General features: G+C 48.0%; 1 protein-coding gene across 5 annotated transcripts; it reads left to right on the top strand.

Moving 5' to 3' along the window:
• The first annotated feature begins 715 nt into the window (after window positions 1–715).
• Window positions 716–25168, top strand: AKAP1 (A-kinase anchoring protein 1). Of its 5 annotated transcripts, none has more exons than XM_074845158.1 (12): window positions 912–1026; window positions 2077–2156; window positions 11644–13316; window positions 15287–15420; window positions 16829–16955; window positions 17505–17635; window positions 19631–19808; window positions 20501–20651; window positions 21291–21358; window positions 22824–22897; window positions 23341–23406; window positions 23545–25168. In XM_074845158.1, exons 3-12 carry the CDS (start codon window positions 11669–11671, stop codon window positions 23602–23604), a joined length of 2637 nt encoding a protein of 878 aa, XP_074701259.1. In that variant the 5' UTR covers window positions 912–1026; window positions 2077–2156; window positions 11644–11668; the 3' UTR covers window positions 23605–25168. The 5 variants fall into 5 exon arrangements, with proteins under 5 accessions (XP_074701255.1, XP_074701256.1, XP_074701259.1 ...); XM_074845157.1 differs by having other exon boundaries at window positions 2077–2181; XM_074845154.1 differs by lacking the exons at window positions 912–1026; window positions 2077–2156 and adding an exon at window positions 716–819.
• Window positions 25169–25735: the final 567 nt, after the last annotated feature.

Genomic DNA, 25735 nt, shown 5'->3' with positions numbered 1-25735 from the left:
TTTGTATAAAGCACAGAATCACCTCTGTTTACTTGTTTGAACAGCACGGCGGGAGCCAGCACGCCTGGCTGCGTTAGGGGACAACCACGAGCTCTGGCTGCGGGCTGAGGTGAGCCGGGTGATCCCCGCAGAGAGCAGGGCTGCGCAGCGGGAGCGGGGATGCAGCTTTTACGGACTCAGAGAGGGACGAGGAGCAAAGAGCCGTCCCCAGCCCTTGGAGGGGGTGACTCAGATCCCCCAGGACTGGCCGAAGCAGAAGACACAGCAGGTCCTGCCGGGGAGAGGCGGCAGCTCGCCACCTCGCAGGAACCCCGGGGCAAAGCGCCACGACGAGGCGGCCCGGCCGGCTGGGCCGGGAGGGGCTCGCGGCATGAGGGAACCCGTCTATTCCCGCAGCTCCCGGCGCTGGCGCGGCGCGGGGCCGCTTCCCGCCCGGGGATGAGGGACACCGCAGGAGTCGGCCCCGCCGCCGCGACCAGGCCCAGCTGGGCCTCGGCGGCTCCGCTCGCCTCACGCCGCGTCCCCGCGAGTCCCGAGCGCGGCCGGGACTCCTCGCGCACATCGCGGTACCCGGTTCGCAGACGCACCGCGGCGGCCGCCCCGCGCCGCCCCTCAGGCCATGGCGGCGGGAGCCAGCGCGCGGGCGCGGCGGCGGCCGGTTCTCGCGGGATTTGGCGCTCGCGCGAGAGGGGCGGGGCGGCGGGAGCCGCTGCATGGCCCGGCCCGGCCGGGCTGCACGTGGGTTTGGCGCGGGCGGGACCGGCACCGGGTCTGGCCCCGGGACCTGCTCCGGGCCCCGCACCGGGCACCGCACCGGCCGTAAGTACCGCGGCGGCCCCCGCCCGGCCCCTCGCGCGGCGGCGGGGCCCGCTGCCCCCGGCTGTCAGCCCCGCCGCTCCCCTCAGCGCCGCGGTGCCGCCGTGCCCGGGCCGGGCTGAGGGGGTGTTGGCCTCGCCGTGCCCCCCGCAGGCCGCCGCTCCTCGGGGAACGGTCCCGCGCCGCCCGGCCGTGCTGCTGCGCCCCAAGGTCAGTGCTGCCGCGCTCGGGCCCGGCCCGGGGGTCACCCCCGGTTCACACGTTCCCCCCCCCCGCCTCCCCCGGGTCCGCAGGGTGCGGGGCTGCCCGCGGGCGCGGCGGTGGCTCCGCCGGGGCTTGGGCCGGGGCCCCGGGGAGCGGCCGCAGGCGAGGGGCCGGCGGTGCCGCAGCGGAGCGGGAAGGCTCTGGGCCAAACGAGTGGCAGTCCGAGTTTTCCGTGTTTTTGTGTGTGTTTTAGTACTTATTTCCCACTCGACAATAGCAAAGTCAATTAGTACATTCATGAGGGAAGCAGCAGCGCAGGCCGAGGGAGCTGTGTGAGTTGGTATTAAATGTGATTCATTCCCGCTGCAAACCCTGTTATAGCTGCTTAGAAATGAAAGCGAGAGATGACATAAGTGTTGCAGACCTGGTAGTAAAGATTAAGGCTGCCTTGTGTTGTCTCCTGTATGTCTGGTATGGCAAGGCTTGCTTATGTTATGGTAATAGCTGATAAAAACTGTTATTAGCAAACTTTTCATATATTGCAGTGACTTTTGTCTGTAAGCCAGCATGGAGTACAGTCAGGAGCAAAGGAATTAAATTATATTGCTACTGAGGAAGTAATGTTTTAGTAGCCATGCTCTCCTGGAAGAATCCTTGTTGTTTGACTTTTTTTTTTTTTTTCTCCTTCCCCCTCCTTGAAGCAAGTAAGAGCCAAGTTACTCATGTTGCAGAATGGGCAACTTGCTCTCCTAGAAGAACTTGACTTTTTTTTTCTTTTTTTCTTCTTCCCTCTCCTTGAAGCAAGTGAGATCTAAGTTATTCGCATTCCAGAATGAGCAACTTGATCTATGTCTGGCCAAGTTCTTTATCGCACTCTAGTAAGTTATACCATGAAGCAGGGAACACAAAATGAACAGGCATCTCAGGGCATCCTTTTCATGAAAATTATCTGTAATAGTAGGAAACAGCAACGAAAGCTGCGCTTGACCTGTCTGTCTGTTACAGAAAAGTAAGGGGCTGCAGAATGGAAATAATTCTGATTTTCTGTGTTTCCAGGGTGATGTGCTGCCCTGGTCAGGTCGGCGGTTGTGCTCGCACCTGCTGAGTTATCGGAGCCTCTGTGGACTTTGTCTTAGGTGAAAGGAAACAACGGGTTGCTGGGTAAAGTAGTAGCAGGAGATGGTAACTTTACTTTCCTCCTGTTTGCTTTGTGCCTGTGAATGATCTACTGAGTTACAGCCCTACGTGTGTGTGGGGCATGGCCTGGGAAGAGCACATGGCCTGAGCAACCGCTCGTGAGGCGGGTACGGCTTTTCCTCGGTAACACATGGACTGGAGCTGTCGGAGCAACCGAGCTGACCTTGCTCCTCTGGTCACTGTGTGACTCGCTTCGAGTCACTTAACCTCTTCATTCTTTAATGAGCTTCCTGTGTAAAGGGTGAAATGCTGTGCAGGCGTCCACTGAACTACGGTACCTGTCATCTGGTAATCTCAGTGTGCCTGTGATTCTGAACAAGGATAGTACAGCTTCACTACATGTACCTTGATGGCATAGTTTAGTTCTTGATTATTTGGTTTGCTTGCACGTGCTGCCAAGTGCACTGAAGGAAATGACAACTTTTTAGTAAGTGAAAAGGAGCAAGAAGCCTGTAGAACTTGAGCTGTGCTTCACGCTTGCTAATCCACCTGCTTATTGCATTGCTTGCTGTATCTGGCAGTCCCTCAGCTTGTGTTTCAGTGTTTCATTGAGCTCTTGAAGGACTTTTAAAAGCTCTCATGCAACACCAGTTCTGGGGGATTTAAGGAGGTGAATCTTACTGTGATTCTAACAGTATCTTGTACGACAGGGCTACAGGCTGTTTGCTCTCAGACATGAAACAAATTGTATTGTTAGGTTTGGAGGGTCTGCGGGGACACTGCTGCAGGAACCCAGTTGTGTGTTCTGGCAGCTGCTTCTTACTTGGGTGTGCTCTCCTCAGTTGTGCTGAGTTTAGATACCCATCCTAGGAACCAGATTTCTTCTTAAAGATCTCTGGAAATGCTTTGAGATACTAATAGTGAAAATCATCAACTGCCTCAAAAGCCTTGGCTTTAACCTAGACATTCCACAATGCCTGAAATTAGACAAGAGGAATTCCCCTCACTGCCCAGGGTGTGAGCTGAAGGTACCTGCCGTACAGATCCCCCATGGTACGTGGGTTCCCAGTTCCTGCAGGTTCTCCTGGGAGTTAACTGTGACAGGAGTGAGTTTGTTTGAGGCTTGCAGCCAAAGCTGTTCAGAGCCAGAAGCAGTTGATCTGCTACGTTGAGACTCTTGTGTTCATTTTTAAACCATTGCAGGCTGACTTCAGGGGTATTTGAGAGCGAGTATACTTTCGCAGTAGTAGAGTTATCCGAAGAGCATAATGCTTTAAAAGCGACATACCCCACTTATCTATGGCTCTCCTCTTTCATGTGCACTTAACTGGTGTGAAAAAGATATTTAAGGTATTTCTAGTGTCCAGGGAGACTCTAACAAGATCGTGGCTGGTATTCCAGGTGCCCTTAGCAACATCTAGAAGTAATAAAAACATTAATTACTTTTAATTGTTTAATGTTTCTGATCTAATGACTAGCCTTTTATAATTCCTGATTTCTAACTACAGTGCTTCTGTGGAACTCTTAATGTAAATGTCTGGTTAAACTTCATGAAGTGATTATTAACTTTGGGCAGCCACTTTGAGATACTTGGGAGAAGTTATTTTATTCAGCAGGTGCTTAATATTTTCTGGAAACTAAGGCTGTTGAGTTTGCTTCTCATGGGGATTGCTGAAGGTGATATGTTTGCACGTCACTCACTGTTTTTTGCAAATGATCCGACTTCAGCTGGTTTACTGTGGTTTTTTTATTGTCCACTACGTGGATTCTGTTTAACTTTGCTGCTCCTGCAGTTTGTACCCCGGCTGGAAGCTGATTCTGAATTTATGGGCCCTGTACATTGCTATTAGCAGAGTTGAATACTTCACAAAAGATCACCTAAAAATCATTCTTCAGCAAACAAATCCCTGCTCGTGGACTGAAGAGGTCCTGATTGCCTCTGACCTCTGCTGCCACCTGGCAATGAGGATGAGAAACCTGCCATGTGCTGTAGCTGATTTGGACTCCCTGTGTATAAATAGCAGCAGTTCCTGGCAAAAGCTCATGATCTGCATATGCCTCTTGTATCGGGGGCATCAGCTTTGCATAGGGAGGAATCTGTGATTTGGAGACCTGAAGTCTCTGGAACAAGGGTTGGAGTGTGTATCCCCATAAATCTTAGGGCTGTGGCCCTGCAGTTTCCCCTTCCTTAAAGAGGAACCTCTTTTGTGATGAGCTTGGACTTGTATTCCATTTCTTGTTGAAATGCAGGGTTAGGAAGAATTTTTTCTTGTTCAGGGATGCAGGAAAGAAATTTGCACGTCATTTCCCTAAAATATTTCAAGTTGAATGGAGTGTAGTGTTCTGTTTGCTGCCTGGTAAAGAGGATGGGCTCCCATCTCTCGAGTTGGAGTACCTATTTTCTGTTCCTTGCGTTTCCTCCAGCTCGATGTGACTGCAGGAAGGTCACTTAATCTGTGTCTTAGGTTTGCAGAAAGGAGGCAGCCTGCAATCTTTGGGGGAAGCCTTTCTGTGTAGAACAGCCCCTAGCGTAATTTGGGCGAGGACTTGTAGGTGCCACTGTAATACAGATCAAAGCGAAGCACGTCTCTCTGATTAGGTCCCAAGTATGTTGTGTAACTTCTTGTAGCAAGCTTGTTAATGCACACAGGTTATCCTCCTGCTTGCTCAGTCTACATGACTGTCAGTGAAACCTTTGCTGTTCTTCCCTAGCGCAGGTGAATACAGAGTGCCTTTTTCACAAATGCTTGATATTCCTGATAGCCTCCGTGTGCTTCTGTGGCTTATTCTCCGCAAGCCAAGCTCTGGGCACAAGGCTTCCAACTGAACAACACTTTTTGCTTTTCTGTTTAAGTCTAGCCCAGCTTTTGTTTTGAGAAGCTGTTTATCAAGGTCCTCTTGCTGTACACAGTGAACCTTCGAATGAGCTGGTCTCGATGCTGTTCTCCAGATACCTGTTTGGTCTCGGTGTTGCCTCTTTTCTCGCTGTCTCTTACTGCAGTATCAGTGTGTTGTGATATAAACCTCACTGTTCTGTCTCCTTGAAAATTCAAGTCTGTTTTTTGTCTTGCGTGCAGAGTATATTGGTTAGTTTAGTCTCTGCTCCTGAGTGTTGTGCATGCCTGTTTTGTGGAAATTGATAGGCATTTGACTTAGCTGGATGCTTTTAAATTTTAATTTATAATCTGCACCTGTAGTGGACACTGCACTATTAGCTTCATTGGTGTAGAAACAAATGCAAAATGCTAAGTATTGGATGTATTTTTTCTGAAATTCTGGAGAGTAATTTGTTCTATTCTCCAACCTGGGTGAAAATGCAGAAAGAATGAAAGATGGTAAAATCTGGATTTGGGGAAGACTGTTGTAATATGTTTATAAAGGTAATAAAAGCTGCTTTGCCTGTACCATGGAGGACTCTTTATAGTTGTCTATGAAAAACTTTTAAAAAAGAGTTGAGTCTGGTGCATCGAGGAGGTGGCTGTTCAGAAGGAATCCCAGCAACTGATGTCTTAGCCTCCTGGCTGTAAAAGTGGTGCTCCTTCCCCAGCTGGGGATACCTGTGCACAGAGGGGTTAGTCTGAATCGGAGGACTTTCTCTGCAGTTTAAAGCTGGGTGATAATAGAAGGGTCATGTGGCCTCTGGCTCATGTGCTAAACTCTTTTTGGCTAGCTTGAAGAAGCAGAACATTTGGTCTGGCTCTGTTTCTGGAGTGGACTCCAAAACTCACCACCCCCACCCCCCCCCCCCCCCCCCAAAAAAAGAACCCCAAAACCCAACTCCACCAGATTTTGAGGAATAGCCAAGAATGATAAAGGTGGTATTGGTAAAGTGGTGCAGAAGCAATTTCTGAAGTTTGCTTCTGTATCCGAGATGCCTTGCTGGCAAAGTAGTGAAAAATTGGTCCTGCCTTCCTCTGTAATGGAGGATTCACAGGGAGACACTGGCTTGGTTGAGGAAACTAAATAATGAAACGATTGGAGCAGGAAGTTAATAAGATATAAACTGCAGTAAGGAGCTTGATAATCTGATAGGGTTAATGTTAATTACAAAGTGTAACCTGTGCCACTGCATAGCAGGAGTGATCAGCTCAGGGCCTCTCGTTAATCGAGGAGGCAGTGCTGGTGGTGAGGGTTGCTGGTGGGGTGTTGGCATATGTATGAGCTTCCTGGTGACTTCCAAAATATTTGTAAAAAACCCCTACAGTTTGGCTAGGCTGACACTTTTACTGGAAACCTCTGCTTTTGAGTGTGTAAATAGAAGCTGTTCCAAGTCCTGCTTTGCCCTGGATACTGGTGATACTGGTGGAGCTGTGCTGGGCCACTGCTTGACTCCTGAGTGGGAGAAAATACACAGAAGCAGCGACTGCAAAATGAAATACTAATAAAGCCTGGGCCATCAGTGTAGCAGCTTCAGCTGCAAAGGAGGGGAGCGAGCTGTTGTAGGAACATCAGTGAAGCTGATTACACTGAAAGCAGTTTTTATCTTAGAGATAAAAGGCAGCCTGGTGTTGGTGGTGTTTCTTGTTCCAGAGCTCTAGTTTAGCTCTACAATAACCAGCTTTTTCAGCCTCTTACTTATGTCATAATTTATCCCTCTGCAAATAGGACTGTTGGTTCTTAAATATTTTAAGATTGTGCAGTGGCTTCATTAGTAGTTTTCATTCACAGAGGAGCCGGTTTCTTGAGCTCTGTAGCCCCTGGTAACTGGGCTGTGAGAAGGTGGTATTGCTTAAGGGGTGTCTTCTGTTGTTCTTGTCTTTCAGTACTGGTGTTTGAAGCAGAAGTTGCTGCAGAACACTGAGCTTTAATTATTTAAGTATAGAGAAACATACTGGTTCACTTCTTTTTAAAATAAGTGCCATCCAGTTTGAGATCCTGCTTGCTTGGCTCCTACCTGTCTTTGGATGCTTGTAGCTACTGAGTCATGTTTTCTGAGCTCTCCCCTCTGGGTGATGCTGGTTTTGATGGTGGTACACCAGGCTGGCCTGGGAGAAGAGCGTGGGCAAGGCTGCACGGTCTGGTGGCCGAGTGGCACCCTGGTGATCAGGAATGTTGATGGCTCACAGGCCACTGCAACCTCACAGATCTGCCCTGTAAGGTCAGCCTCCGTGATGCAAACCTGTGTGGGCAGGAAAGTTCTTTGCTCTCCAGTTTGAACCATGTTCCAGAGAGGCTTTTCAGCAGGACCTGGAAGAAGCAGGTGGTCCTTCCGTTGTGGACTGTCTGCCTCCTTTATCTTTGTATGAAAAACAAAGGAGCTGCAGTTTAGATATTGCAATGCCACATGCCAGTTCAGCTTTTGATGAAGATAGACCTTATGCTAAGGGCGGGTCAAGTAAGTCTTGCTATATCTGTTTCTCTGCAGTAATTTCTCTTATTTTAATCTTAATGGTAAGGCCTCCAGTTCTTTAGGTTTTTGTCAACTCCTGTTCTTATGCCTCCTATAAGGCAGAGCATGTGCTACTGGTTATTCTTAGCATGGAAAATTTTAAGAGCCCACGTGGTCCCATTTAGTTTCAACTGTGCCAGCCTTGTCCAGTTCTCTTTCACCCAGATAGTATTTATTTCCTGAGTGCTGTATCGCTAACTATAGGGTTTGTAGGGAGGCGTCCTGGCCTTGCTGTTGAAGCTGCATTTCCAATTTAGCTGTCTGCTCTGTGATCCTTCAGGACGGTCTTTAATTCCAGCCTTGACTTCCACAGCTTTTGGGTGTTGGAAGCATTAACCTCTCAAGGGCTGGGCAGGAGGGAAGCGGAGGCAGCAGGGACCGGCAGCGCTGTCGGGGACATCCCTGCAGAGCATGGGGGCTCAGTCACTTGGGAGTTGTCCTTGTCTCCCCGCAGAGACTTGAAGCAGCTTGCCCCCAGAACAGACCTTCCTGTGTGTGTAGAAAGCCCTGAAAATCTGGAGGGAGTGCTTGCTGAACTCTTGGACCTTGAGAATGAATTATCTGGCTTCTGTGTGAACCTCGTGCTGGAAACATTTCTAACCTTATAAGGATGCGTATACTGAAGGGTTGTTTGTCCTGGCTAGAAAAACAAGGTGGCTTAAAACTGCCTTGGGACCCTAATGTGAACGAGTAGAATAAATTGACTGTCCTTGGCTTTTTTTTTTTAAGGTAGGCAAGTGTGTATGTTCATTCTTGTCCTCGTCTCCCTGATCTTTACCAGGAGTTTTCCATAAATCAAGTCAGGATACAGATTTGGAGAGCTGACTGACCCTTACTCTCCCCTTGGTGTCTTAATCCCATCCTGACCTACTGTGGGGATTATTTAGCAAGTTGGAAAAGTCTCGTGTCCTAGCTGCAGCTCTCTGACCATGCCTTGATATAAGGTGTGACATTTAGACCGGATTCCTGACATGCCAGAAGGAAGTGGAAGTGGCTGGTGGCGCGGGGCGAGCGCATACAGTGTGTGAGCTCTGCACTATTTTTGGTGTGGGTCTGCGTGGGGCCCTGCACGTTGGGAAACGGCGCTGGGGCGTCCAGTGCTTCACACTGGTTCTGGCATTTACAGGCTGATCGTCTCCGGTCCAAAGCCTCTGGAGCTGCTGCGCTTCCCCAGCTGGCTCCTCCTGCCCGGAGAGTGCAAGGGCTGCTGGGCCAGGCTCCCTCCAGTTTGGCAGCCTTGAAGGCCATGTGATTTGACAAGTTGCCATTTTCTGTTCTGCTGCTGGCAGGAAAATCCCGGGCTTTCCTCCCCCCATGTGTTTAAATGATCCCACTGCCCCCGCAGTCCTGAACTGGCTGTCAAATTGACAATGGAGAGAGGGTTTTGTCGCTCTTAAACGTGTTGGGGAATGGATGTGGGCTTTAGGAGCTCTCCCGTGGAGGAACTGAAGAATTATGTGCTGCATCTTAGAACCGTTCAGTTGAGCAGGTTAGAAATCAGCCATCTTCCAGGCATTATATAAAAAGTGACATTGTGACCAGCATATCGAAACTGGGCCACCGAAGTCTTCCTGTTGTGTTTATGTGGGGGGATGTCTGTTGGTGTTAGCTGTCCCCTAGCCAGCCCAGTGCCTTCGGGTGTCTGCTGGCATCTTGTGCAGAGCCACTGCCTTTTATTCCTTCCTAGTTGACGGAAGGATGTGGAATTCCCATTTAACATGATCACTGATAGTATAATGCAGCTCTTGCTACAACTAGTCAAATTAAAAACATGAAATTAAATGAGCTTTGCAAGGAGTAGTCAGCTAATCCACCAGTTCCCACTGATCTAAATACCACAGAAGACTAAAGACCTTCATCTTAAATGATATTAATGTTTAAAATGACTCTTAGAACTGTTTGTCTGCCAGGCTTCAGGACAGGGCTGTCCCTCTGTGGGGCATCCTGCTGCTGTCTTCCTGCGCTACAGAACTGTGTGGGACTATTGTTTGTGCAGTTGGTGCAACTTAATAGGGAATCAGATAATAATAGGGCTGTCTGTTTAATCAGGAAAGCTTGCTGGGAATGGACTTATGTGAGCTACTTTAATTTGAGTTTGTGGTAAGCCTGTGAGCCAGCTTGTAGGGTGGTTCTGCATTAATTATAACAACTTAAGCGGACAGCAGATGAGCACTTGCAGTGGCTCACAATGTGCCATTGTGCTGGAGAGCATAAATGTGAACCTTTTGTCTTGAGAATGTACAGACTTCACCCTTTCCATTTACCATGTTCCAAAAACCAAACTCAGATGTTGCTGTTAACCAAAAGTTCATCCTCAGCAGCAGTCCCTGTTACCTGACTGTATAAAGCCAGCTGGAAGTAACTTGGATTTAGAAGATAGGAATGTTCAATGAACTTGTTCCTGGGTTTCTGAAATCGTGTCTGCAGCTGACCTTTGATTTGGGACTGAGCAAGAAATTTTCTAGTCCCCATTTTTGCCATTCATTTATTTACTCACCTCAGTCGTTAGGACTCTGCAGCAAACAGTACGGAAGCAAGGCTGGCGTTTGAGCGAGCTTGGATAGAGTTATGTGTTTGCTCCTGTGGGATGGGAGGATGTGGCTGGAGGAGGTGAGAAATCTGGAGCGAATATTAAATATCTGAGGCTTGGATGCTCGGTTTGAGCCTGAGGGAGGCATGGTTTTGTCCCTCGGCTAAATGTAATCAGCTCCTCAAATCGAGGCCCCGAAGGAGTGTGTTTGGAAGCCGTGGTCGGAACGCTTGCTCTGATGATAAAAGCTTTTTTCTGTTTGAGACAGACTAAGCAGAGTTAAAAGACTGACTTTGATTGTCTTCTCTTGTCTAAGAAATATCATACTTCTAAAGAGGAACTAGAAAATACTCTTTTTCCAGTCGGTGGTTCTCATTTCTAGGACTTTGCTATCTCCTGAAAACAATCTTTATTTTTGTTGCTCATTGGCAAAAGGTTTGAGGCTTGTTTGGAGAAAAGTCATGTGTAAACATTGTCAGACATGTCATGGTTTGCTTTAATTCCTGCTCAGTGAAAATATAAACTGTAAGTGCTTTGCAGCAAGGCTGTTTTGGGGATGTGGGTACCTGTTTGGCTTTGTGTCCCGGCTGCAAGCTTTCCTTAAGGAAAAGGAAAGACATGTGAGCCCTGCCTTGTGTAACCCGGGAGAGGTTGTAAATGGAGGAGCACGACTGGGACGTGAGTCTTGGTGTCCAGGTGGGGAAGGGCTCCCACACGTTCTAGAGTGAGAGACAGCTTTCAGATCTAGAAAGGCAGAGGAGTAGCAGCTGTCAATGTAGTCAATTTAGATTCAGAACAAACTTTGGAGCTGGGTTCCTAAGTAGGAGTGTCTCTATCCAGGCTGCTTTTGCTAGAAAAATACTGCTATTATAGGGTATTATAGGATATTTCCCATCTTCACTACTACAAAACCTTTTAGAGAGACTTCTGATTACTGGGAGACACGTGCTTCATCAGGCTGTAGTTGCTCTTTGTTTAGGAATTCCTACACTGTGTGCGTAGAAGTAAATGGAGTAGCTGGGTGTTGCTGTTTTGCTCCTCCTTAGCACAGACTTCTGTCGTGTGCCCGCACGCCAGCCTCCTGCAGTGCTGTGGATGAGAACGTTTGCGAAGCACTTCACCTTCAGCGGGTTGTGATGCTTGAGAGGAGTGCGTGTTGTCAGCCTACGAAACTCTCAGGAGCGTGATGCTGCCTTTCAAGCAGAGTCCTGGGCAGACCTGCAGTGTGCCGAGCCTGTGTCTTGTGGTGCAGCTGTGTGTGAACCCAGCCTGATGCTGGAGGAACTTGCTGGAAGCTGTCCTTGGGTGTAGTACTGACCTGCCAAGGGGAGGCAGGAGGACGAAGGTGAACTCGATGAGTATAATGGTGAGAAATGTCCAGATACCCCTAGTCAAGTAAGGATCTTGTTCTGTGCTCTGCTGGTAGAGCAGAGATGTGAATTTAAAGAGTTCCTGGAAAACAAGCCTGTTCACACTAATAGAAATACCTCAAGGCATTTATGAAACTTTAGCCTTCCTGTTACTTTCCCTGTGACTACTTTAACGTGGTTTCTGTTTCTCCTTCTAGGTATAATTGCTGAGGCTCTGCAAAAATGGCTTTACGCTTCCGCAGTTTCATCCCATATGCCATACCGGGAGTGCTGGCACTTCTTGGCTGCTGGTGGATCTTTGCCCATAGGAAAAAGCATGCAAGCTATCACAACAAGCAGGCAATAGCCATTGAAGAAGAAGTGCTAGAGAACAATTCATCACCCAAAACAGAAGTATGTGTTCCTCAAAGACTGTCTCTCTCATGGGAAGAGCAATGCCCAGAGATTGAAAGCTCGACCTCCCTGCTGTCAGCAGGGTTGATGACGCCCTCTCTTCTGTTGCAAACTCACGAGAGGCTAGATCTCTCACAGGACCTTCTAGACCTGTCAGTAACAACAGTTCAGCCCAGCACTCTTGAGGACGACAGTGAAAAACTAGAAACAATCGCATCTCAAGATGAAAGCAGTGTCCCTGCTTGTGTTTCTCTCCCTCTGATCTCCAAGAGCACAGAGTGTCGTGGCAGTGCTGCAGGGAGCCTTAAACAGGATTCAAGCTCCAGTGCCAACCAAGATCAGTGGCCATCAGCATCACTGACACAAGAGTCTCTGGGAGTCACGGAGGGGATCAGCAATGCAGAGCAGTCAGATGATTCTTCATTTAAGCCCGCTAAGGAAAGCCAGGTGTCAGAAATTGTGCTGTCGGATACTGGCTCCGTGACAGCCCTTTGCTTGGGATTGAAGAAGGAAGCCAATACCTCACAAGCCTTTCTGAATAATGAAGTTGAAGTTGTATCAAGTCACAAGGATTCTGCAGTGAGCGTGTTACCGGATAGTTTGGAGTCTGCCTGTCTGGAACAGTCCAGGGAAAAAGAGGCAGCAGAGTCCATTGCCAGTACTGTACCTGTGTGTCGGGAGGACTCGCAGCCAGAAGGAGATGAATTGGAAAGAGAGGAGATTGGAGGAGTCAGTTTGGACAAGGAAGAAGTTGAGAAAATTGAGCAAGTAGCAATACAGATAATTTCCAAGGTCATTTTGGCAGCAACTGAGGAAGTGCTGTCTGGTTCTGCAAGTGATGTGTCCACTTGGATCTGCCAGGCCGCTGCCAGCCGAGGCGAGAGACCTCTGGAGACAGCAAGTGTTGTTTCCTCTGATCAGATGCTTGCGGGGGAAGCTTCGCCAGCCGACGAGAACACTGCTGCGAGGAGTGACGCTGTGGTACTGACGTCCCCGCAGACAGAGGAACTGGATCCGAGTGTGACAGAGTCCAGCTGTTTAACACATGGCCGTTTATCCGGCCCTCTTCAGGGAGACACAAAAGACTGTCGGATGAAGAACCGCGTGTGCAGCGAGTCCCACGGCGTCAATCGGACTCCTGTGGAAAGCCATGGAGGGTCACTGGGAAGGTCGCCTTTGGTTATGGAGGACTCTGGGTGCAGCACTTACATGTTTGAAGGTGGGACAAGCGTGGAGGACCCACTGCAGAACACAGTGCTGTCTGCCGTAGCAGGCCAGCATTCGGACTCACTGAGCGTATCTGCAACCCAAGGCACGTCTGCTGAGCAGAGCTCGGCACCAAGTGAAAAAAACCCTACTCTGAAACTACTTGAAGACAGCGAAGTGCCATACAGTAATGGGATATTGAAAGAGGATGGTCCAGACTCGCATTATGAGTGTAGCAGGGCAGCAGGGACAGATGGAGATCACTCGGCAGGTAAGGGATTTGAAAAATCCTCCTGCAAAAACGTGGTGAACAGGCATTTTATGTGCTGTAACCCTTCTGCTTCAGAACATGTTCAGATAAATCCTCTTCATGTTTAACTTACCAGCAGATGAACATTTAGCCCTCACGTGCAGGTAGGCATGCGTTTGCTCTCAGAATTCCCATCTCTAGGATCCAGTGTTGGCTGGGTGATCTTCAGGGTATACTGCAAAGGGGTGAACAGGCCGGTCCCCTTTCAGCGCAAAGCTTATTGTCTAAAGCTAAGCCTGTGCTGGAGTGAGGTGGACTGTGGATGCAGGCCAGGCTGCTGGTTTGGGACCTGCTAATACCAAAGGTTTCTGCTTCAGTTCGGGTCGCCTCTAGTGAGCGCTGGGTTCTTGTCTGTGTTTATGGACTGCTGCTGAAAGGAAGCTGTAAGGCAGGTTTCTGAGGTGCTGCTGGATGAACCAGGGAACTGCTCTGATGAGTTGTGATAAAATCAGTTGGTTTCAGACCAATTACCCTGAAGCCTTTTTGCTTGGAAGGGTAGGTGCATGCCAAGAAATCCCAACAGGGAGCAATATTCATGGAGTTCCCCCATCTGTCTCTGTGTTGCTTTTGCCTTCTACATCCTGGATGATGTGTGCCTGGCAGAATACAGAGCTGTTTGAGCAAATGTTAACCTGTGTGACCTTGGGGATGGATGTTAAAATCCTTTATAGGATCCTGTGGTGCCAACAGCCCTTAATGACAGGATGTCTTTTGTAATTGCTACAAAGTAGTTGGAATGCTGCTTGTTGTAAGACTCGGAGACTGAGTTTGCCAACAACTGAGGATTAAACCCACAAAACATTTTCGCTAGTGAGAGCAACCATAGGAAGAAAATGGTTTTGCCTTGTTGTGAATGCTGGTGTGACAAGAAGGTACAAGAATGCGTTGTGGAGCCTGGTGTTAGGGGCTGAAAGCTCCACGCTGAGGCAGCTGAAGGGTGGGGAAAGGGGCTATAGCAGGTAACGTTGATAATGTGGCCAAGAGGTCGTACAGCTGACCTTCACACCCAGGCTGTGAGACTGAAATCCTCATCCTTGTCTAGGAAGTCTGTGGCAAACAGCTGCACTGTTTGCTTTTGACTCTCCAGGCATCTGTGCTGTGTTACTAGTTAAGATGTGGCAAATGTGAAGCAGCTGTTGGGTTTATTTTTCTCTTTGGTCTTGCACTTGGATGGTCTGAATACTTGCAAGCAAGTGAGGATCTTCATGCTTCTGCTCGTTAATCTGGAGGAAGGATCAACCTTGTGTTATACTGACTGTATCTGGGATCTGACCAGGAGGAGTTTGAGTTTGTCCCCTTCCCAAGTAGAAATGTTCCTGGTATTGGCTGAGGGTTTGGGAACAAACACAGCTCAGCTTTGGCACCTTGTTTCTTCAAGCATATCACAAATTTGGGCAAGAGACAATCCCCTACCACAGCTCATAGTGGGCACCCCTGGCACTCAGGAAGTGGGGCAGGAAGGTAATGTCAGTGCAAAGAGCAGGTGAAGGGGTTGTGTGTCCCTCCCTGCTTGCTGAACTCCCTGTGAAGCCACGGGGAAAATGCGGAATACCTTGCTGCAGCAGCAGCTCGGTGTTGAGGCTTAGCATAGCTCTCACTGAGCGAGTAACTTTGACTTACCGCGTCCTGTCTCTGCTTCTGTGTAAGGTGTCACCACGTCTGAAGGACTCCGGCTGAACTCGGGCCTCCTGTTGCATTCCCGAGGTGTGCAGATTTTTCTCCAGGAATAAAAGGAAACTTTCAGTAGGCTATGTGTGACAGGATTTACCCTTTCTGAAATACTGGAGAACCTGATACAGGAACATCCCAACTGAATGCATAGGAAGAGCTCAATGTGCCTTCTCTACGAAATGATGTATTTTCATGGCCTCGTGTCTGGCAGCTGGGTCGTGTGGGTTGTCTGAATGCTGACACATGTGCCTGTCTTGTAGGTTCGGATGTAAATAACATGGATTTTGTGGACAGTGGCTGTGCCATGAGGAAGACAGTGACTCGCCAGAACTCTAAGCTAGGAGGAGAATCCAGCAAGTCTGACTTCATTATCTGGGAAATAGAGGTCCCAAAGGTAACCAGCTGCTGGCCTGCTCACACACCCTGCCCTGCCCTACGTAGCCATCTTCTGGTTCTTCCAGCCTGGTACTGGCTCAGTGCCATCCCAGGGAGATCAGTGACAAATCAACGAGGATTTAAGTATTTAGCTCCCATTAGGACTCAACAGGAGTGAAGAGCCAGTACACAGCTGTAAACAAGAGGCATGTCAGGGCTACACCCAGGGTAACGGTTGTTGGGCTCATTATTCCCCATTATCTTACACCCCAGTCTGTTAGTGTGATGCTTTGAAAGCATTCAGGCGGCTTTGAGGGTACACAGTTATTAAGAGCAGGTGATGAATTTTTTTTTCTTTCCCCTGTGTAGGAGGGTTATGTTTCAACTGCCTGTCCAAACCCTTCCTCACAAGCTGAACGCTCATCTGAGCTGTTCTGTGGAGCTGTTGTATCTCTGACTTTACAGTGAGCTTTCTTTTGGGTTGAGAGCCTGCATTCATACCTTTGTCCCTGCTTTGTATATGCTAAATCACGTGTGGCTGTCCTGCACAGCATTGCTCTTGCAGTTCTGCTTCTTGACAGACCTGAATACTGGCAGCCAGTAACGTGAGACAGCAGCTCCCAGCAGGATCAGCGTGCTGCCTCAGTGCTAGGGTGCTGTGACCCCAGTGAAGACATCTAACACACTGTAACGGATCAGTAGAACACAGGCTAGGGAAGCAGTTCTGCAGCAGAAAAATGGTTTTCAGTGGTTAGTGAAGACAGGGCTGTCACTTTTCTTAAAGTAGGTAACTTTGCACTGTGTAGGATTATCCATACTGACTTGGGCCCAACACTTCTGCTCTGGTATCTGGTCTCAGACTGTAAGTGGTGGCTGGTGCCAGTGGAAGAGCAGAAGCAGCAGAGCTTGCACAGACATCCCTTCACCACCCTGCACAGCAGTCCAGGGACCCTGTAGTCCCCAATGGGCACGATAGCCTGGTTTACGCTCCTGTGATTTTGTCTACTCCCTTTCTAATCTAATTAGCCTGTTTAAAAATTGCTAAAACTTAGTGTTTCATATATCAATGAAAAATGTGTGTAGCACACTTAAAAAAAAAAAATTGTGGGAGATTGGGAGAGGATGTGACTTGACTGTGGGAAGACACTAGCCTTTACCAGGCCTGGTTTTGTCCTATCGTGTCTTTGTGTCATTCTACAAGATACAAAGATGGATCTATCAAAATGAGCTGCGCTTACTGATCTGTATCTACCGTGGCTTATCACAGACCAGCGGAACTCTGCACTGGTCCAGCATTGTCATATATTTATCCTGTCTGGCCCTGTGCTATAGGAACTGGGGATGTGGGTGAAATAAGCCACAGAGAACAGTGTTGTTTGGGCTGTGTTTCTTTTCCTGACTGTTGTTTTCTTGTCCCTTTCATAAAGAAATTAGTCGGCCGCTTGATTGGCAAACAAGGAAGATTTATGAGCTTCTTGAGGCAAGCATCTGGTGCCAAAATTTATGTCTCAACACTACCTTATTTCCGTGACTCCCAAGTCTGTCACATCGAAGGCAAGTGGAATGTCTCTTTATTCATGGTCTAATATGTAGCTTGGGGGCCTTAATTAGATGGGCAAGGAATTTAAAGAGATTTAGTGGTTTTGTGAGTCCAGCGCTTTACAAAAGTTTTCTGGTCAGTGCTGTTACAGTAGAGGTATATACCAAGTCAGCTGTGCCCTGGCACATGAACCCTCTGTTCCAGAGGTGAGAATGCATTTAACACCTTCGGCTGCTGTAGTTTAACCAACAACTTCTGCAGGATCACCTCAGGCAGGATCAGCTGTGTGATGTGTATCAGCAAAGGCGGCCTTGACTGTGAAGGGTGTTAGCTTAATTGTGGCTGAAAAATATCTGCCAGTGAATTGGATTCACACTGGGGCCTGGAGATCCGAGTTGTTCATGTTGGTCTGATACCAGGTTACATGGCCAATCTATTAAAATTTAAATTGTTGAGGTAGCGCAGAGGGCTTCTGGTAGTTATCCTGCTTCACGGGGTGGGGTGGAGGTGTCCTCAGCATATCTGTGCTACAGACTTTCTCTACAGTGCTTTTTGTCTTCCAGGCTCCCCACATCAAGTAGAAAAAGTACTGAGCCTGATTGGCAGGAAGTTCAAAGAGCTGTGTCTCACCAACATCTACGCTCTACCTCCACCAACACCGCTGACACTTCATTCCCTCCTTATGACTGCCTGGGTAAGTCCCAGCTCGCTGGCCACGCTGTTGTCAGGGTGGAAGGCTGCTGTTGGTCATCTCATCTTAGTACATTATATCAGTGTAGCGGGTTCACAGATGCCCTCAGAAACAACTTGATTTTGTGGGGCCATCTGTTGTCCAGCTTAGGTAACTGTTACAGATCAGATTTATCTACCTGTTCTTTCACTACTGTTTGCATTCTGCCTGAGCTGACAAATGTAGAATCGTCGAATCATTTAAGTTGGAAAAGACCTTTAAAATCATCAAGCCAACTATTAACCTAACACTGCCAAGTCCACCACTAAACCAAGTCCCTAAGTGCCATACCTACATGTCTTTTAAATACCCCCAGGGATGGTGACTTAACCACTTTCCTGGACAGCCTGTTCCAATGCTTGACAACACTTTCAGTGAAGAAATTTTTTTTTAGTATCCAGTCTAAACCTCCCCTGGCTCAACTTGAGGCCGTTTCCTCTTGTCCTATCACTTTTTACTTGGGAAAAGGAACCTACCCCCACCTTGCTACAACCTCCTTTCAGGTAGTTGTAGAGGGCAATGAGGCGTCCCCTCAGCCTCCTCTTCTCCAGACTAAACACCCCCAGTTCCCTCAGCCGCTCCTCATAGGACTTGTCCTCTAAGCCCTTCACCAGCCTCGTTGCTCTTCCTTGGACACGCTCCAGCACCTCAGTGTCTGTCTTGTAGTGAGGGGCCCAAAACTGAACACAGTGTTCAAGGTGCAGCCTCACCGGGGCTGAGTAGAGGGGAACGATCCCTTCCCGAGCCCTGCTGGCCACACTGTTTCTGATACGAGCCAGGATGCTGTTGGCCTTCTTGGCCACTGGGGCACGCTGCTGGCTCATATCCAGCCGGCTGTTGACCAACACCCCCAGGCCCTTTTCCACGAGGCAGCTTTCCAGCCGCTCTGCCCCAAGCCTGTAGCGTTGAGTGGGGCTGTTGTGACCCAAGTGCAGGATCCAACACTTGACCTTGTTAAATCTCATACAGTGGGCCTTGGTCCATGGATCCAGCCTGCCCAGATCCCTCTGTAGAGGATTAATCTCATGGAGTTGCAAGTCTGGCCTGGTTGGCTTTTACCTAGAGACTAGATGTTTGCTGAAGGAGATAACACTTGGGTCTCCAGCAGAGTTGATTGTCTGCCCCCTCTGCTTTAAGGGCCACCTGCTGTGAGGTCAAAATGCCCCACTGATCCGTTGCCATTAGGTATTGTCCCTAAATCCTGAAGCTAGTCTTCTCAAAATGTTTTACTTCCTTACAGTATTTAATTACACTTAAAGGAGGTTTTCAAGTCAGTGTTTCCCAGAAACGTTTTCATGCTTCTTTTGCTATATGGGTACTTGAAAGTTTCTTTGTTTACACTGAGCATCTAGAATCTCTGAAGTAGATGCGCACATAACTGTCTCCATGGATGTGTTTCTGTGCTTTGTTCTGGAGAAGTGAATTTATGCTGGGAAATTAAAGGCACTTTAGATGTATTCTGAGCACAGTAATGCTCGGAAGCTGCCCCACACAATGACTCTCTAGCAGCCAGAGCAAATTACTTTGGCAATAAAGCCTCAGTGACAAATCTTGGACAATCCCTGTGAAGATTACCTTGATGTTTAAAAACCCCATGGGCAGGGAATCCTTGCAAGTGGTGTTGTGTTGATAATGCAGCATGACTTGACCTGCATCATTTCTGACTCTGCTCACTGATCTCTTGGGTAAATAAGTCTTACAGCTGCTCTGTGCCGATAGATTTTTTTTGTGTACAAGATGGGCCCCACCCCAAGGCTGATTTCCTTTAGAACAGCATGGAGTAACAGCGAGTGGCTTTCTACTCCTGATCCAAAGCACCTTTGGAAGTGAAATACCGGAGTGCCAGGGCTTTCCACCTGTGGCTGTAAGCCTCGGGAGTTGCTGGCGGAACGTGGAGTTGCTGTGAATGAAGCTCATGTCGTACTGACCACTAATGAGAATTCCTCTCCTCCGTGACAGCTGTTCCTCCCAGATGGAGTCACTGTAGAGGTGGTCGTGGCGAACCAAGTGGATGCAGGACACATGTTTCTCCAGCAGCATACGCACCCCACTTTCCACGTCCTGCGTAGCCTCGACCAGCAGATGTATGCCTGCTATTCTCAACCTGAAATTCCAACCCTGCCAACTCCAGTAGAAGGCAAGTATCTTGGTCACTCACAAATTGTTCAGTTGAGAAACTTCTAGGGTCATGTGAAAGCCTGATGCCCCTGAGCTAGGCTTGGGAAGTTTCCCAGTGGATGAGAATGTGATAGTTCATTTGTCATTTCATCTTTTTTAAGCTGCTGCCAGAATACAGATGTTGCTCTATTTTTCCTTACCCCACTCATCCCTGGAGTACCTCCCCAGACACCTAGTTGCACGTTGAAATTCAGAATGAGATAAAGTCCATCTCAGGTTATTTCCAATCAACTTGGCACCTGGTGTATTTTTGCTGATCAAGTGTAGAACTCCCAGACCTTTGTAGTGTCACCGTCTGCACATGGTGTGAAGTGGAGGGTGCATCGTGTGGAAGGGGTTATTAGCACTTGCTTTGCTTTTTGGAGACAGAGCTCACTGTTGGTGACCAGAGGCTGGGAGGGAGCTGGATGCCTGGGTAGAACAACAGGGTAGTGGCAGACAGACCTGCGAGTGAAACCCACCTCTCCTGTGTCGCGGCTGCAGGCCTTGTCTGACGGGGGTATGGGTGGTGGGGAGAGAAGGTGGAGGCAGCACAAGAAATGCTGTTGATTCTCAGTAGCTAACTGCCCAGCCCTACTAATGCCTCAAGTGCTGATTTCTGGAAATCCACTTACATTGAGCCTTTCTTCTCTGTACTCTTATGTTTTGCAGTTGGTATTATCTGCGCAGCTCCGGGCCTGGATGGGGCATGGTTACGGGCTCAAGTCATTAGCTACTTCGAAGAGACCAGTGAAGTGGAGCTCAGATACGTGGACTATGGAGGATATGACAAAGTGAAGATCGACACACTCAGACAAATCAGGTCTCTAGCTCCTCTTCCATGGCCTGAGGCCGTATCTGGCTTGGATCTTCATCAGAGGCATCCGATTCATTTGAATTGCTTATAGGTTTTTCCACAGGAGCAGGAAATGGTAGAAAGGTTTGTCTCTGCAGTGGGCGTGGATTCCTTGGGAGCGCAGCAAGCTCTTGCAAGGCTTTGTTTGAAGGGGAGGGGAGAGGAAATGGCAACTTCTGCCACTTCAGCATGGAAGCTGAGCAAAAGGTTGCCTTCAGGAGCCCCCAGCGTGTAGTTTGTTGATGAGCTAGGAATAAGATTTGGGTTCTCCATTTCCCAGCCCCATGGGCTGGGAGAGCTGTATCGGATGAGGGTGTTCTTGCACAAGCCCGTTAAATACTTGACTGTGCCCCAGAGGTGGAAGGAAGGCAGTACAGCCTCCGTTATGGAGGTGGTTCTTGCTTGGAGCCCAGTCCAACCTGGCACGCTAATCGGACTATTTATTGCTGCAGCTTAGATTGCTGGGAGAATAGTCTGATGTTTGTTGACTGTCATCAATTTTAAACTGAATTCCTGTTAGAGCAATTGGTTAATCAATGTCACCGTAAAGAATACACGAGTACTTAAAGCCATGTTCTTATTCTGATTGATTCTCTTTTCTTTAAGGTCTGATTTTTTATCACTACCTTTCCAAGGAGCAGAGGTTTTACTAGACAACGTGGTGCCGCTTCCAGGTAATGGCGCTCTCGAGACATGCCGTGGGTGCTCCTGCAGGTTTAAATGGGTGCCAACAGTGCGAGCCATGATTCTGTCTAAACCTTCTCCCTCCTATTGCAAGCGCAGCCTCTGATGTGACTAGAGCGAGGATTGGAAGAGCTGTGTTTTATTCTTCTAAATGTGCTAGGAGAGCATAACCTGTCAGACTCCAGGGGAAGGATGATAAATGTCCGGGCTTTTTCCTGCACGGAGGAGAGAATGAATTACTCTCCTAAACAGCAAGTTGGCAGGACTGGCAGGGTGTAGGTGAAGTAGCTGTAACCACGCTGCCTTATTCTGTCATAGAATAGCTGTAAATGCAAACTTAGTTTTTAATCTGCTAGACAAATTTCTGACATTTTCCAGCTAAAATGACTGATGTGTATAGTTCTGTGTTCAAAAGGCTACCCTCCAAGCACTGGAAGAATGTCAGGCACTGCCTGGAAATGCTTTCTGGGTTTTTTTGTGGTTTGTTGTTTTTTTTTTTTTCCTGGAGATGTCAGCAATGCCTGCTGTGTTGGTGTCCAAAGAGCTGCCCTTCTGGGAGCAGAAGGGGGTGGCTGTAGGAGCTTTAGGGGTCAGGCCAGGCAGCACCACAGGGGTTTGTGGCTGGCAGGACTCCAGCAGTACAGGCCCTGCCAAGGCTGTAGAGGGATGACAAGGCTTAAGCTGCTTCTAGCAGAAGTCAGTGTTTAGCAGCATGTTCCCGAAGGTAACCAACCTCCTGCAGTAGTGGTGGGGTTGGAAGGAGTTTGCTTGCTGGAGGTGGGCTCAGGGAGGGGAGCACAAAGGAGGAACTTCATTTTGCAGCAGTTTGGTAGGAAATAAGCAACTTTCCTCCAAAATGCAGACTGGACGTAAGTGTTTTCAGTGTAGATTGTAACTGTTGCCTGGGACAGAAGGGTTTCCTGCTGCATTGCAGGTGTGGAGTTAGCCACAGTGCCCAGGTAAGCCGTGCAGGCCGAGTTTTCCGCTGCCAGTGCTGGTGAAGAGCGTGCCTGGCCCTGCTGGGGTGCCAGCTGGCTGTGCAAGGGCTCTGTGCTCCCATTTACAGTAGCTCACTCTGTGCAGGGTCAGTACAGTCCTGAGGCCCCTGAGCTTAGTTTATTAAGGATCACAATACTAATGGCAGCTCAGAGGTACTGCAGAAGGATACTTTTCTGTCTTTAAAGCCTCCTAATTCATCAGCCACTTATGTTCACATTAACTTAGCTAGTGGCTTTAGAAAGCACTTCATCCTTTCCCTTCAGCAACACAGCAGGCCTAATACTGGTGTGATCTCTAGCTTAATAGACTGGTTTCAGCAAATGTGTACAGCAACAGTAGGTGAGGATTCTCTGGCCTAACTTGCGTAGGAGGTCAGACAAGATTAGCTTAGTCCCTTCCGGCCTTTAAAGCCTGTGAATATCTCATTTGTTTTCTCCTGCTCTTTTCTTTCCAAAGACGAGGATCACTTTTCATCCGAAGCTGACGCCGCCGTTAGTGAGATGACCAGAGGCGCAGTCCTGGTGGCGCAGGTACAGGAGAACTGTTGGGAAAAGTCTTGTTGCTGATTTGACTGCTGCTGTTGCCCTCTCTGCCCGCAGCACGCTGTGCGTGTTAAAATCAAAACCAAAGGCAGAGCCTGGGAGCCTGGCTGCTGGGCAGGGTTTTGGTGGAGAAATCTCAGTGGCGAGAACTTACTCGTGTAGCGTCAGCACCGCTCGGGCTGTGTGGCTGGGGAGGGAGGAGTGTTCCCTTTTGTTAGCGATGGGGGGCAGGATTTGAGCAAACCTGCCCGCAGGGTGTCCCAGCGCCCGGTGCCCGTAGCTACGCTTCCTCTACATAACTTTAAGTACTGAGTATCCTACACATAACTTTTAAGTACTGAGTATCTGATACGCAGCCAGTGGTGCTGGCCTTGCATCCTCCATGACCCAGACCAGAATTGCTGCCCACTAATGTTTTTCTGTGTTTCCAGGTCACAAACTATGACAGTGCAACAGGTCTGCCACTGATACAGCTGTGGAACTTGATGGGAGATGAGGTGTGTATGTTGGCATACCTACTTTTTCAACACTGCTGGGGTTTTGTGATTCTGCAGACTTTTTGTTGTTGATTAGGAAATTGCTGATGATTCTTGCTAGTGGTTTGTTCACCTATCTACTTTTTTACCTCCCTTTAGGTGGTGTCAATAAACAGAACTCTGGTGGAAAGAGGGTTTGCTCAGTGGCTTGACTACTAGCAATGTCCTAGATGCCTCGACAGCTCTTTCTGCAGAGGAAAAACACAAGAAGAAATCTTGTTTTGCACTATTACAATTTGGCTTGGCAACCTCTCATGAGAAGATCTGTTTGTGGCATTTTGTGGTCCACTGAAACTAGTTTTGCTCAGCTGTTACCATTTCACTAGAAACGCGTACCTCCTCTCAGTGAAAGGCGGGGTGTTAAAAGCCATAATGACAGATACTGTAGCTTTAAAGCAAAAAATCCTCCCTGGCCTCTACTCGAAAGTTGAATGGAAAAAACCTTAAAACCTTGGGGCTTGCTTGAAGCTGGCAGATGCCCCTGAAACGTTAACTGTGGTTGCATTTTTGTTCAAGATGTATAATGCCCCGTGAACTTAATGTCTGCTTGTCCTAAAAGTTACACTGGCTGTCCTTTTTTAACAGGCTCTACCTATGAAAGTAATGAATGTTATTAAGGAATTTAGTGTTCGGTTATGGATTTTTCTATATTGTGCCACTAACCTGCACAAACAACATTCATCTTGTGTCTTCCTTATGCCAGGAGGCAGACGAATTGCATTCGTTGCACTTACTGTGGCACATGTCTCACTGCAGTCGTGGTTTTTTTAGGCTCGATACGCGTAAGGAAGAAGCTGCTCTGCGCAGGTGCTTGAGGTGCAGGATGTGTTACCACTACAGCGTTTGCTCTGAGACGTCATGTATTTAAAGAAAAGAACTGATTGCCAAGCCCAATTGTAGTTTATATTTTTCTAGCTGTGCAAGTCTGTAAATATATATAAAAAAACATTGTAATATTTTGTACAAGAAAAACACTGGAAACAAAGGGAACTTTACAGAAACTTTTTCACACCAAAATGCCCTATGTAGGTAGAACTGGTTTGGAGTGCGTTAGGGTAGCCGACATGGAGCTTCTGAATGCTGGGAGTGTTTCAGCTCTGCTGTACACAGGTTTAGTATTCCCATAGGTTGCTGTCTGGTTTGAATTGTGATCACTGCATTCTTCACTATGTTGCTGTACAGATCTGTTTGAAAAAAAAAAAAAGTAACAACTTGGCATTAATATTGCAGTGGTGTTCTCAATTTTTTTTGCTCCTTTTTTAGATTTCTATTACATATTTAAAATTTTGCTCAAGTAATTTAAGCTGACTTAATACTCTTAAACACCTGCCCTCTAATGTATATCATTTTAGATATGTATTGAGCTGGGATTTATTGCTGGCAGAGAAGGTATTTGCCAGGAAAATGTTGATGTAGTCAGTCCTCAGAAGTTTTTTCAGGTGGATTCAAGGATGTTCTTACATCCTATGAGCTAACATGTCAGTCCATCACACATTTGGATAGCTGCCTACAAAAGCATTTGGTCCAATCCCTTCTGATATGGTATGGTTATATTTTTTTTTTTTGAGTTCTCTCCTATTCGGTGCTTATGGTTTAATGTTTATGTTTGCAATAACATCCGATGAAAACTAAATTTGGTAACTTGGCTAAATCTATAAAACATATATCCTCTTGGAATGTTTCTTTCCATTTCAATTAAAGCTCGAATTTTAAGCTGTCTTAATCAAGCTGTGATGACTAAGAGCCTTCATTTCCTGACCTCTTGCGATGTGGGGTTGGGAAGGGAGCTCAGTGAGATAAGCAGGTGAGATAAGATGCTGATGGCTTTTCAACAGATGCAGAAAGGTCAAGCTTCAAATCTCCTGGGGTTCCTTTTACTTCCAGCTGAAAACGGGGTGTATTTTTGTGATGAATTACTTATTAGAAAGCCTTAGTCTGAGCACTGGTACCAAGGCTGTTGAAACATATATTTGTGGAATTCATTTACTCTGGACTCAGGACATCCCTTTTGTCACACTTGTGTGTTGAAAAGTGAAACTTGGGAGCCTGTTTCTCTTGTGGGTGCTATAAAATCCCCTCTTTGAATCGTTGACAGGTTTCTTGTTCAGGCCAAGCAGTGCGATGATGTGAGTCGGTGTCCCAGTGAACAGTTTGTCCTTACCCCGGTATTGGAGCACCTCGCAACCGGGAAAGTGTGTTGCAGAAAGATGTCCTCGGACTCTCTGCGCGGAAGAGAAGCGGAGGCTGGACTGACCGCGCTAGGGCTGCGCGGAGCAACGTCTGTTGAAGT

Source organism: Strix aluco, chromosome 19, assembly GCF_031877795.1.
Source record: "Strix aluco isolate bStrAlu1 chromosome 19, bStrAlu1.hap1, whole genome shotgun sequence".
NCBI classification, from domain to species: Eukaryota; Metazoa; Chordata; class Aves; order Strigiformes; family Strigidae; genus Strix; species Strix aluco.
Note: the sequence above shows the minus strand (reverse complement) of the source record. Positions and strands in the feature narration are given on the sequence as shown.

What these genes read in the sequence shown, in the direction of transcription:
- AKAP1 (XM_074845154.1), top strand. Translation starts at nt 11,669, where the DNA reads ATGGCTTTACGCTTCCGCAGTTTCATCCCATATGCCATACCGGGAGTG. An exon ending in CCCTCCTTATGACTGCCTGG is followed by an intron (nt 17,636 to 19,630) that starts GTAAGTCCCAGC and finishes CCTCCGTGACAG; the next exon opens with CTGTTCCTCCCAGATGGAGT. An exon ending in GGAACTTGATGGGAGATGAG is followed by an intron (nt 23,407 to 23,544) that starts GTGTGTATGTTG and finishes ACCTCCCTTTAG; the next exon opens with GTGGTGTCAATAAACAGAAC.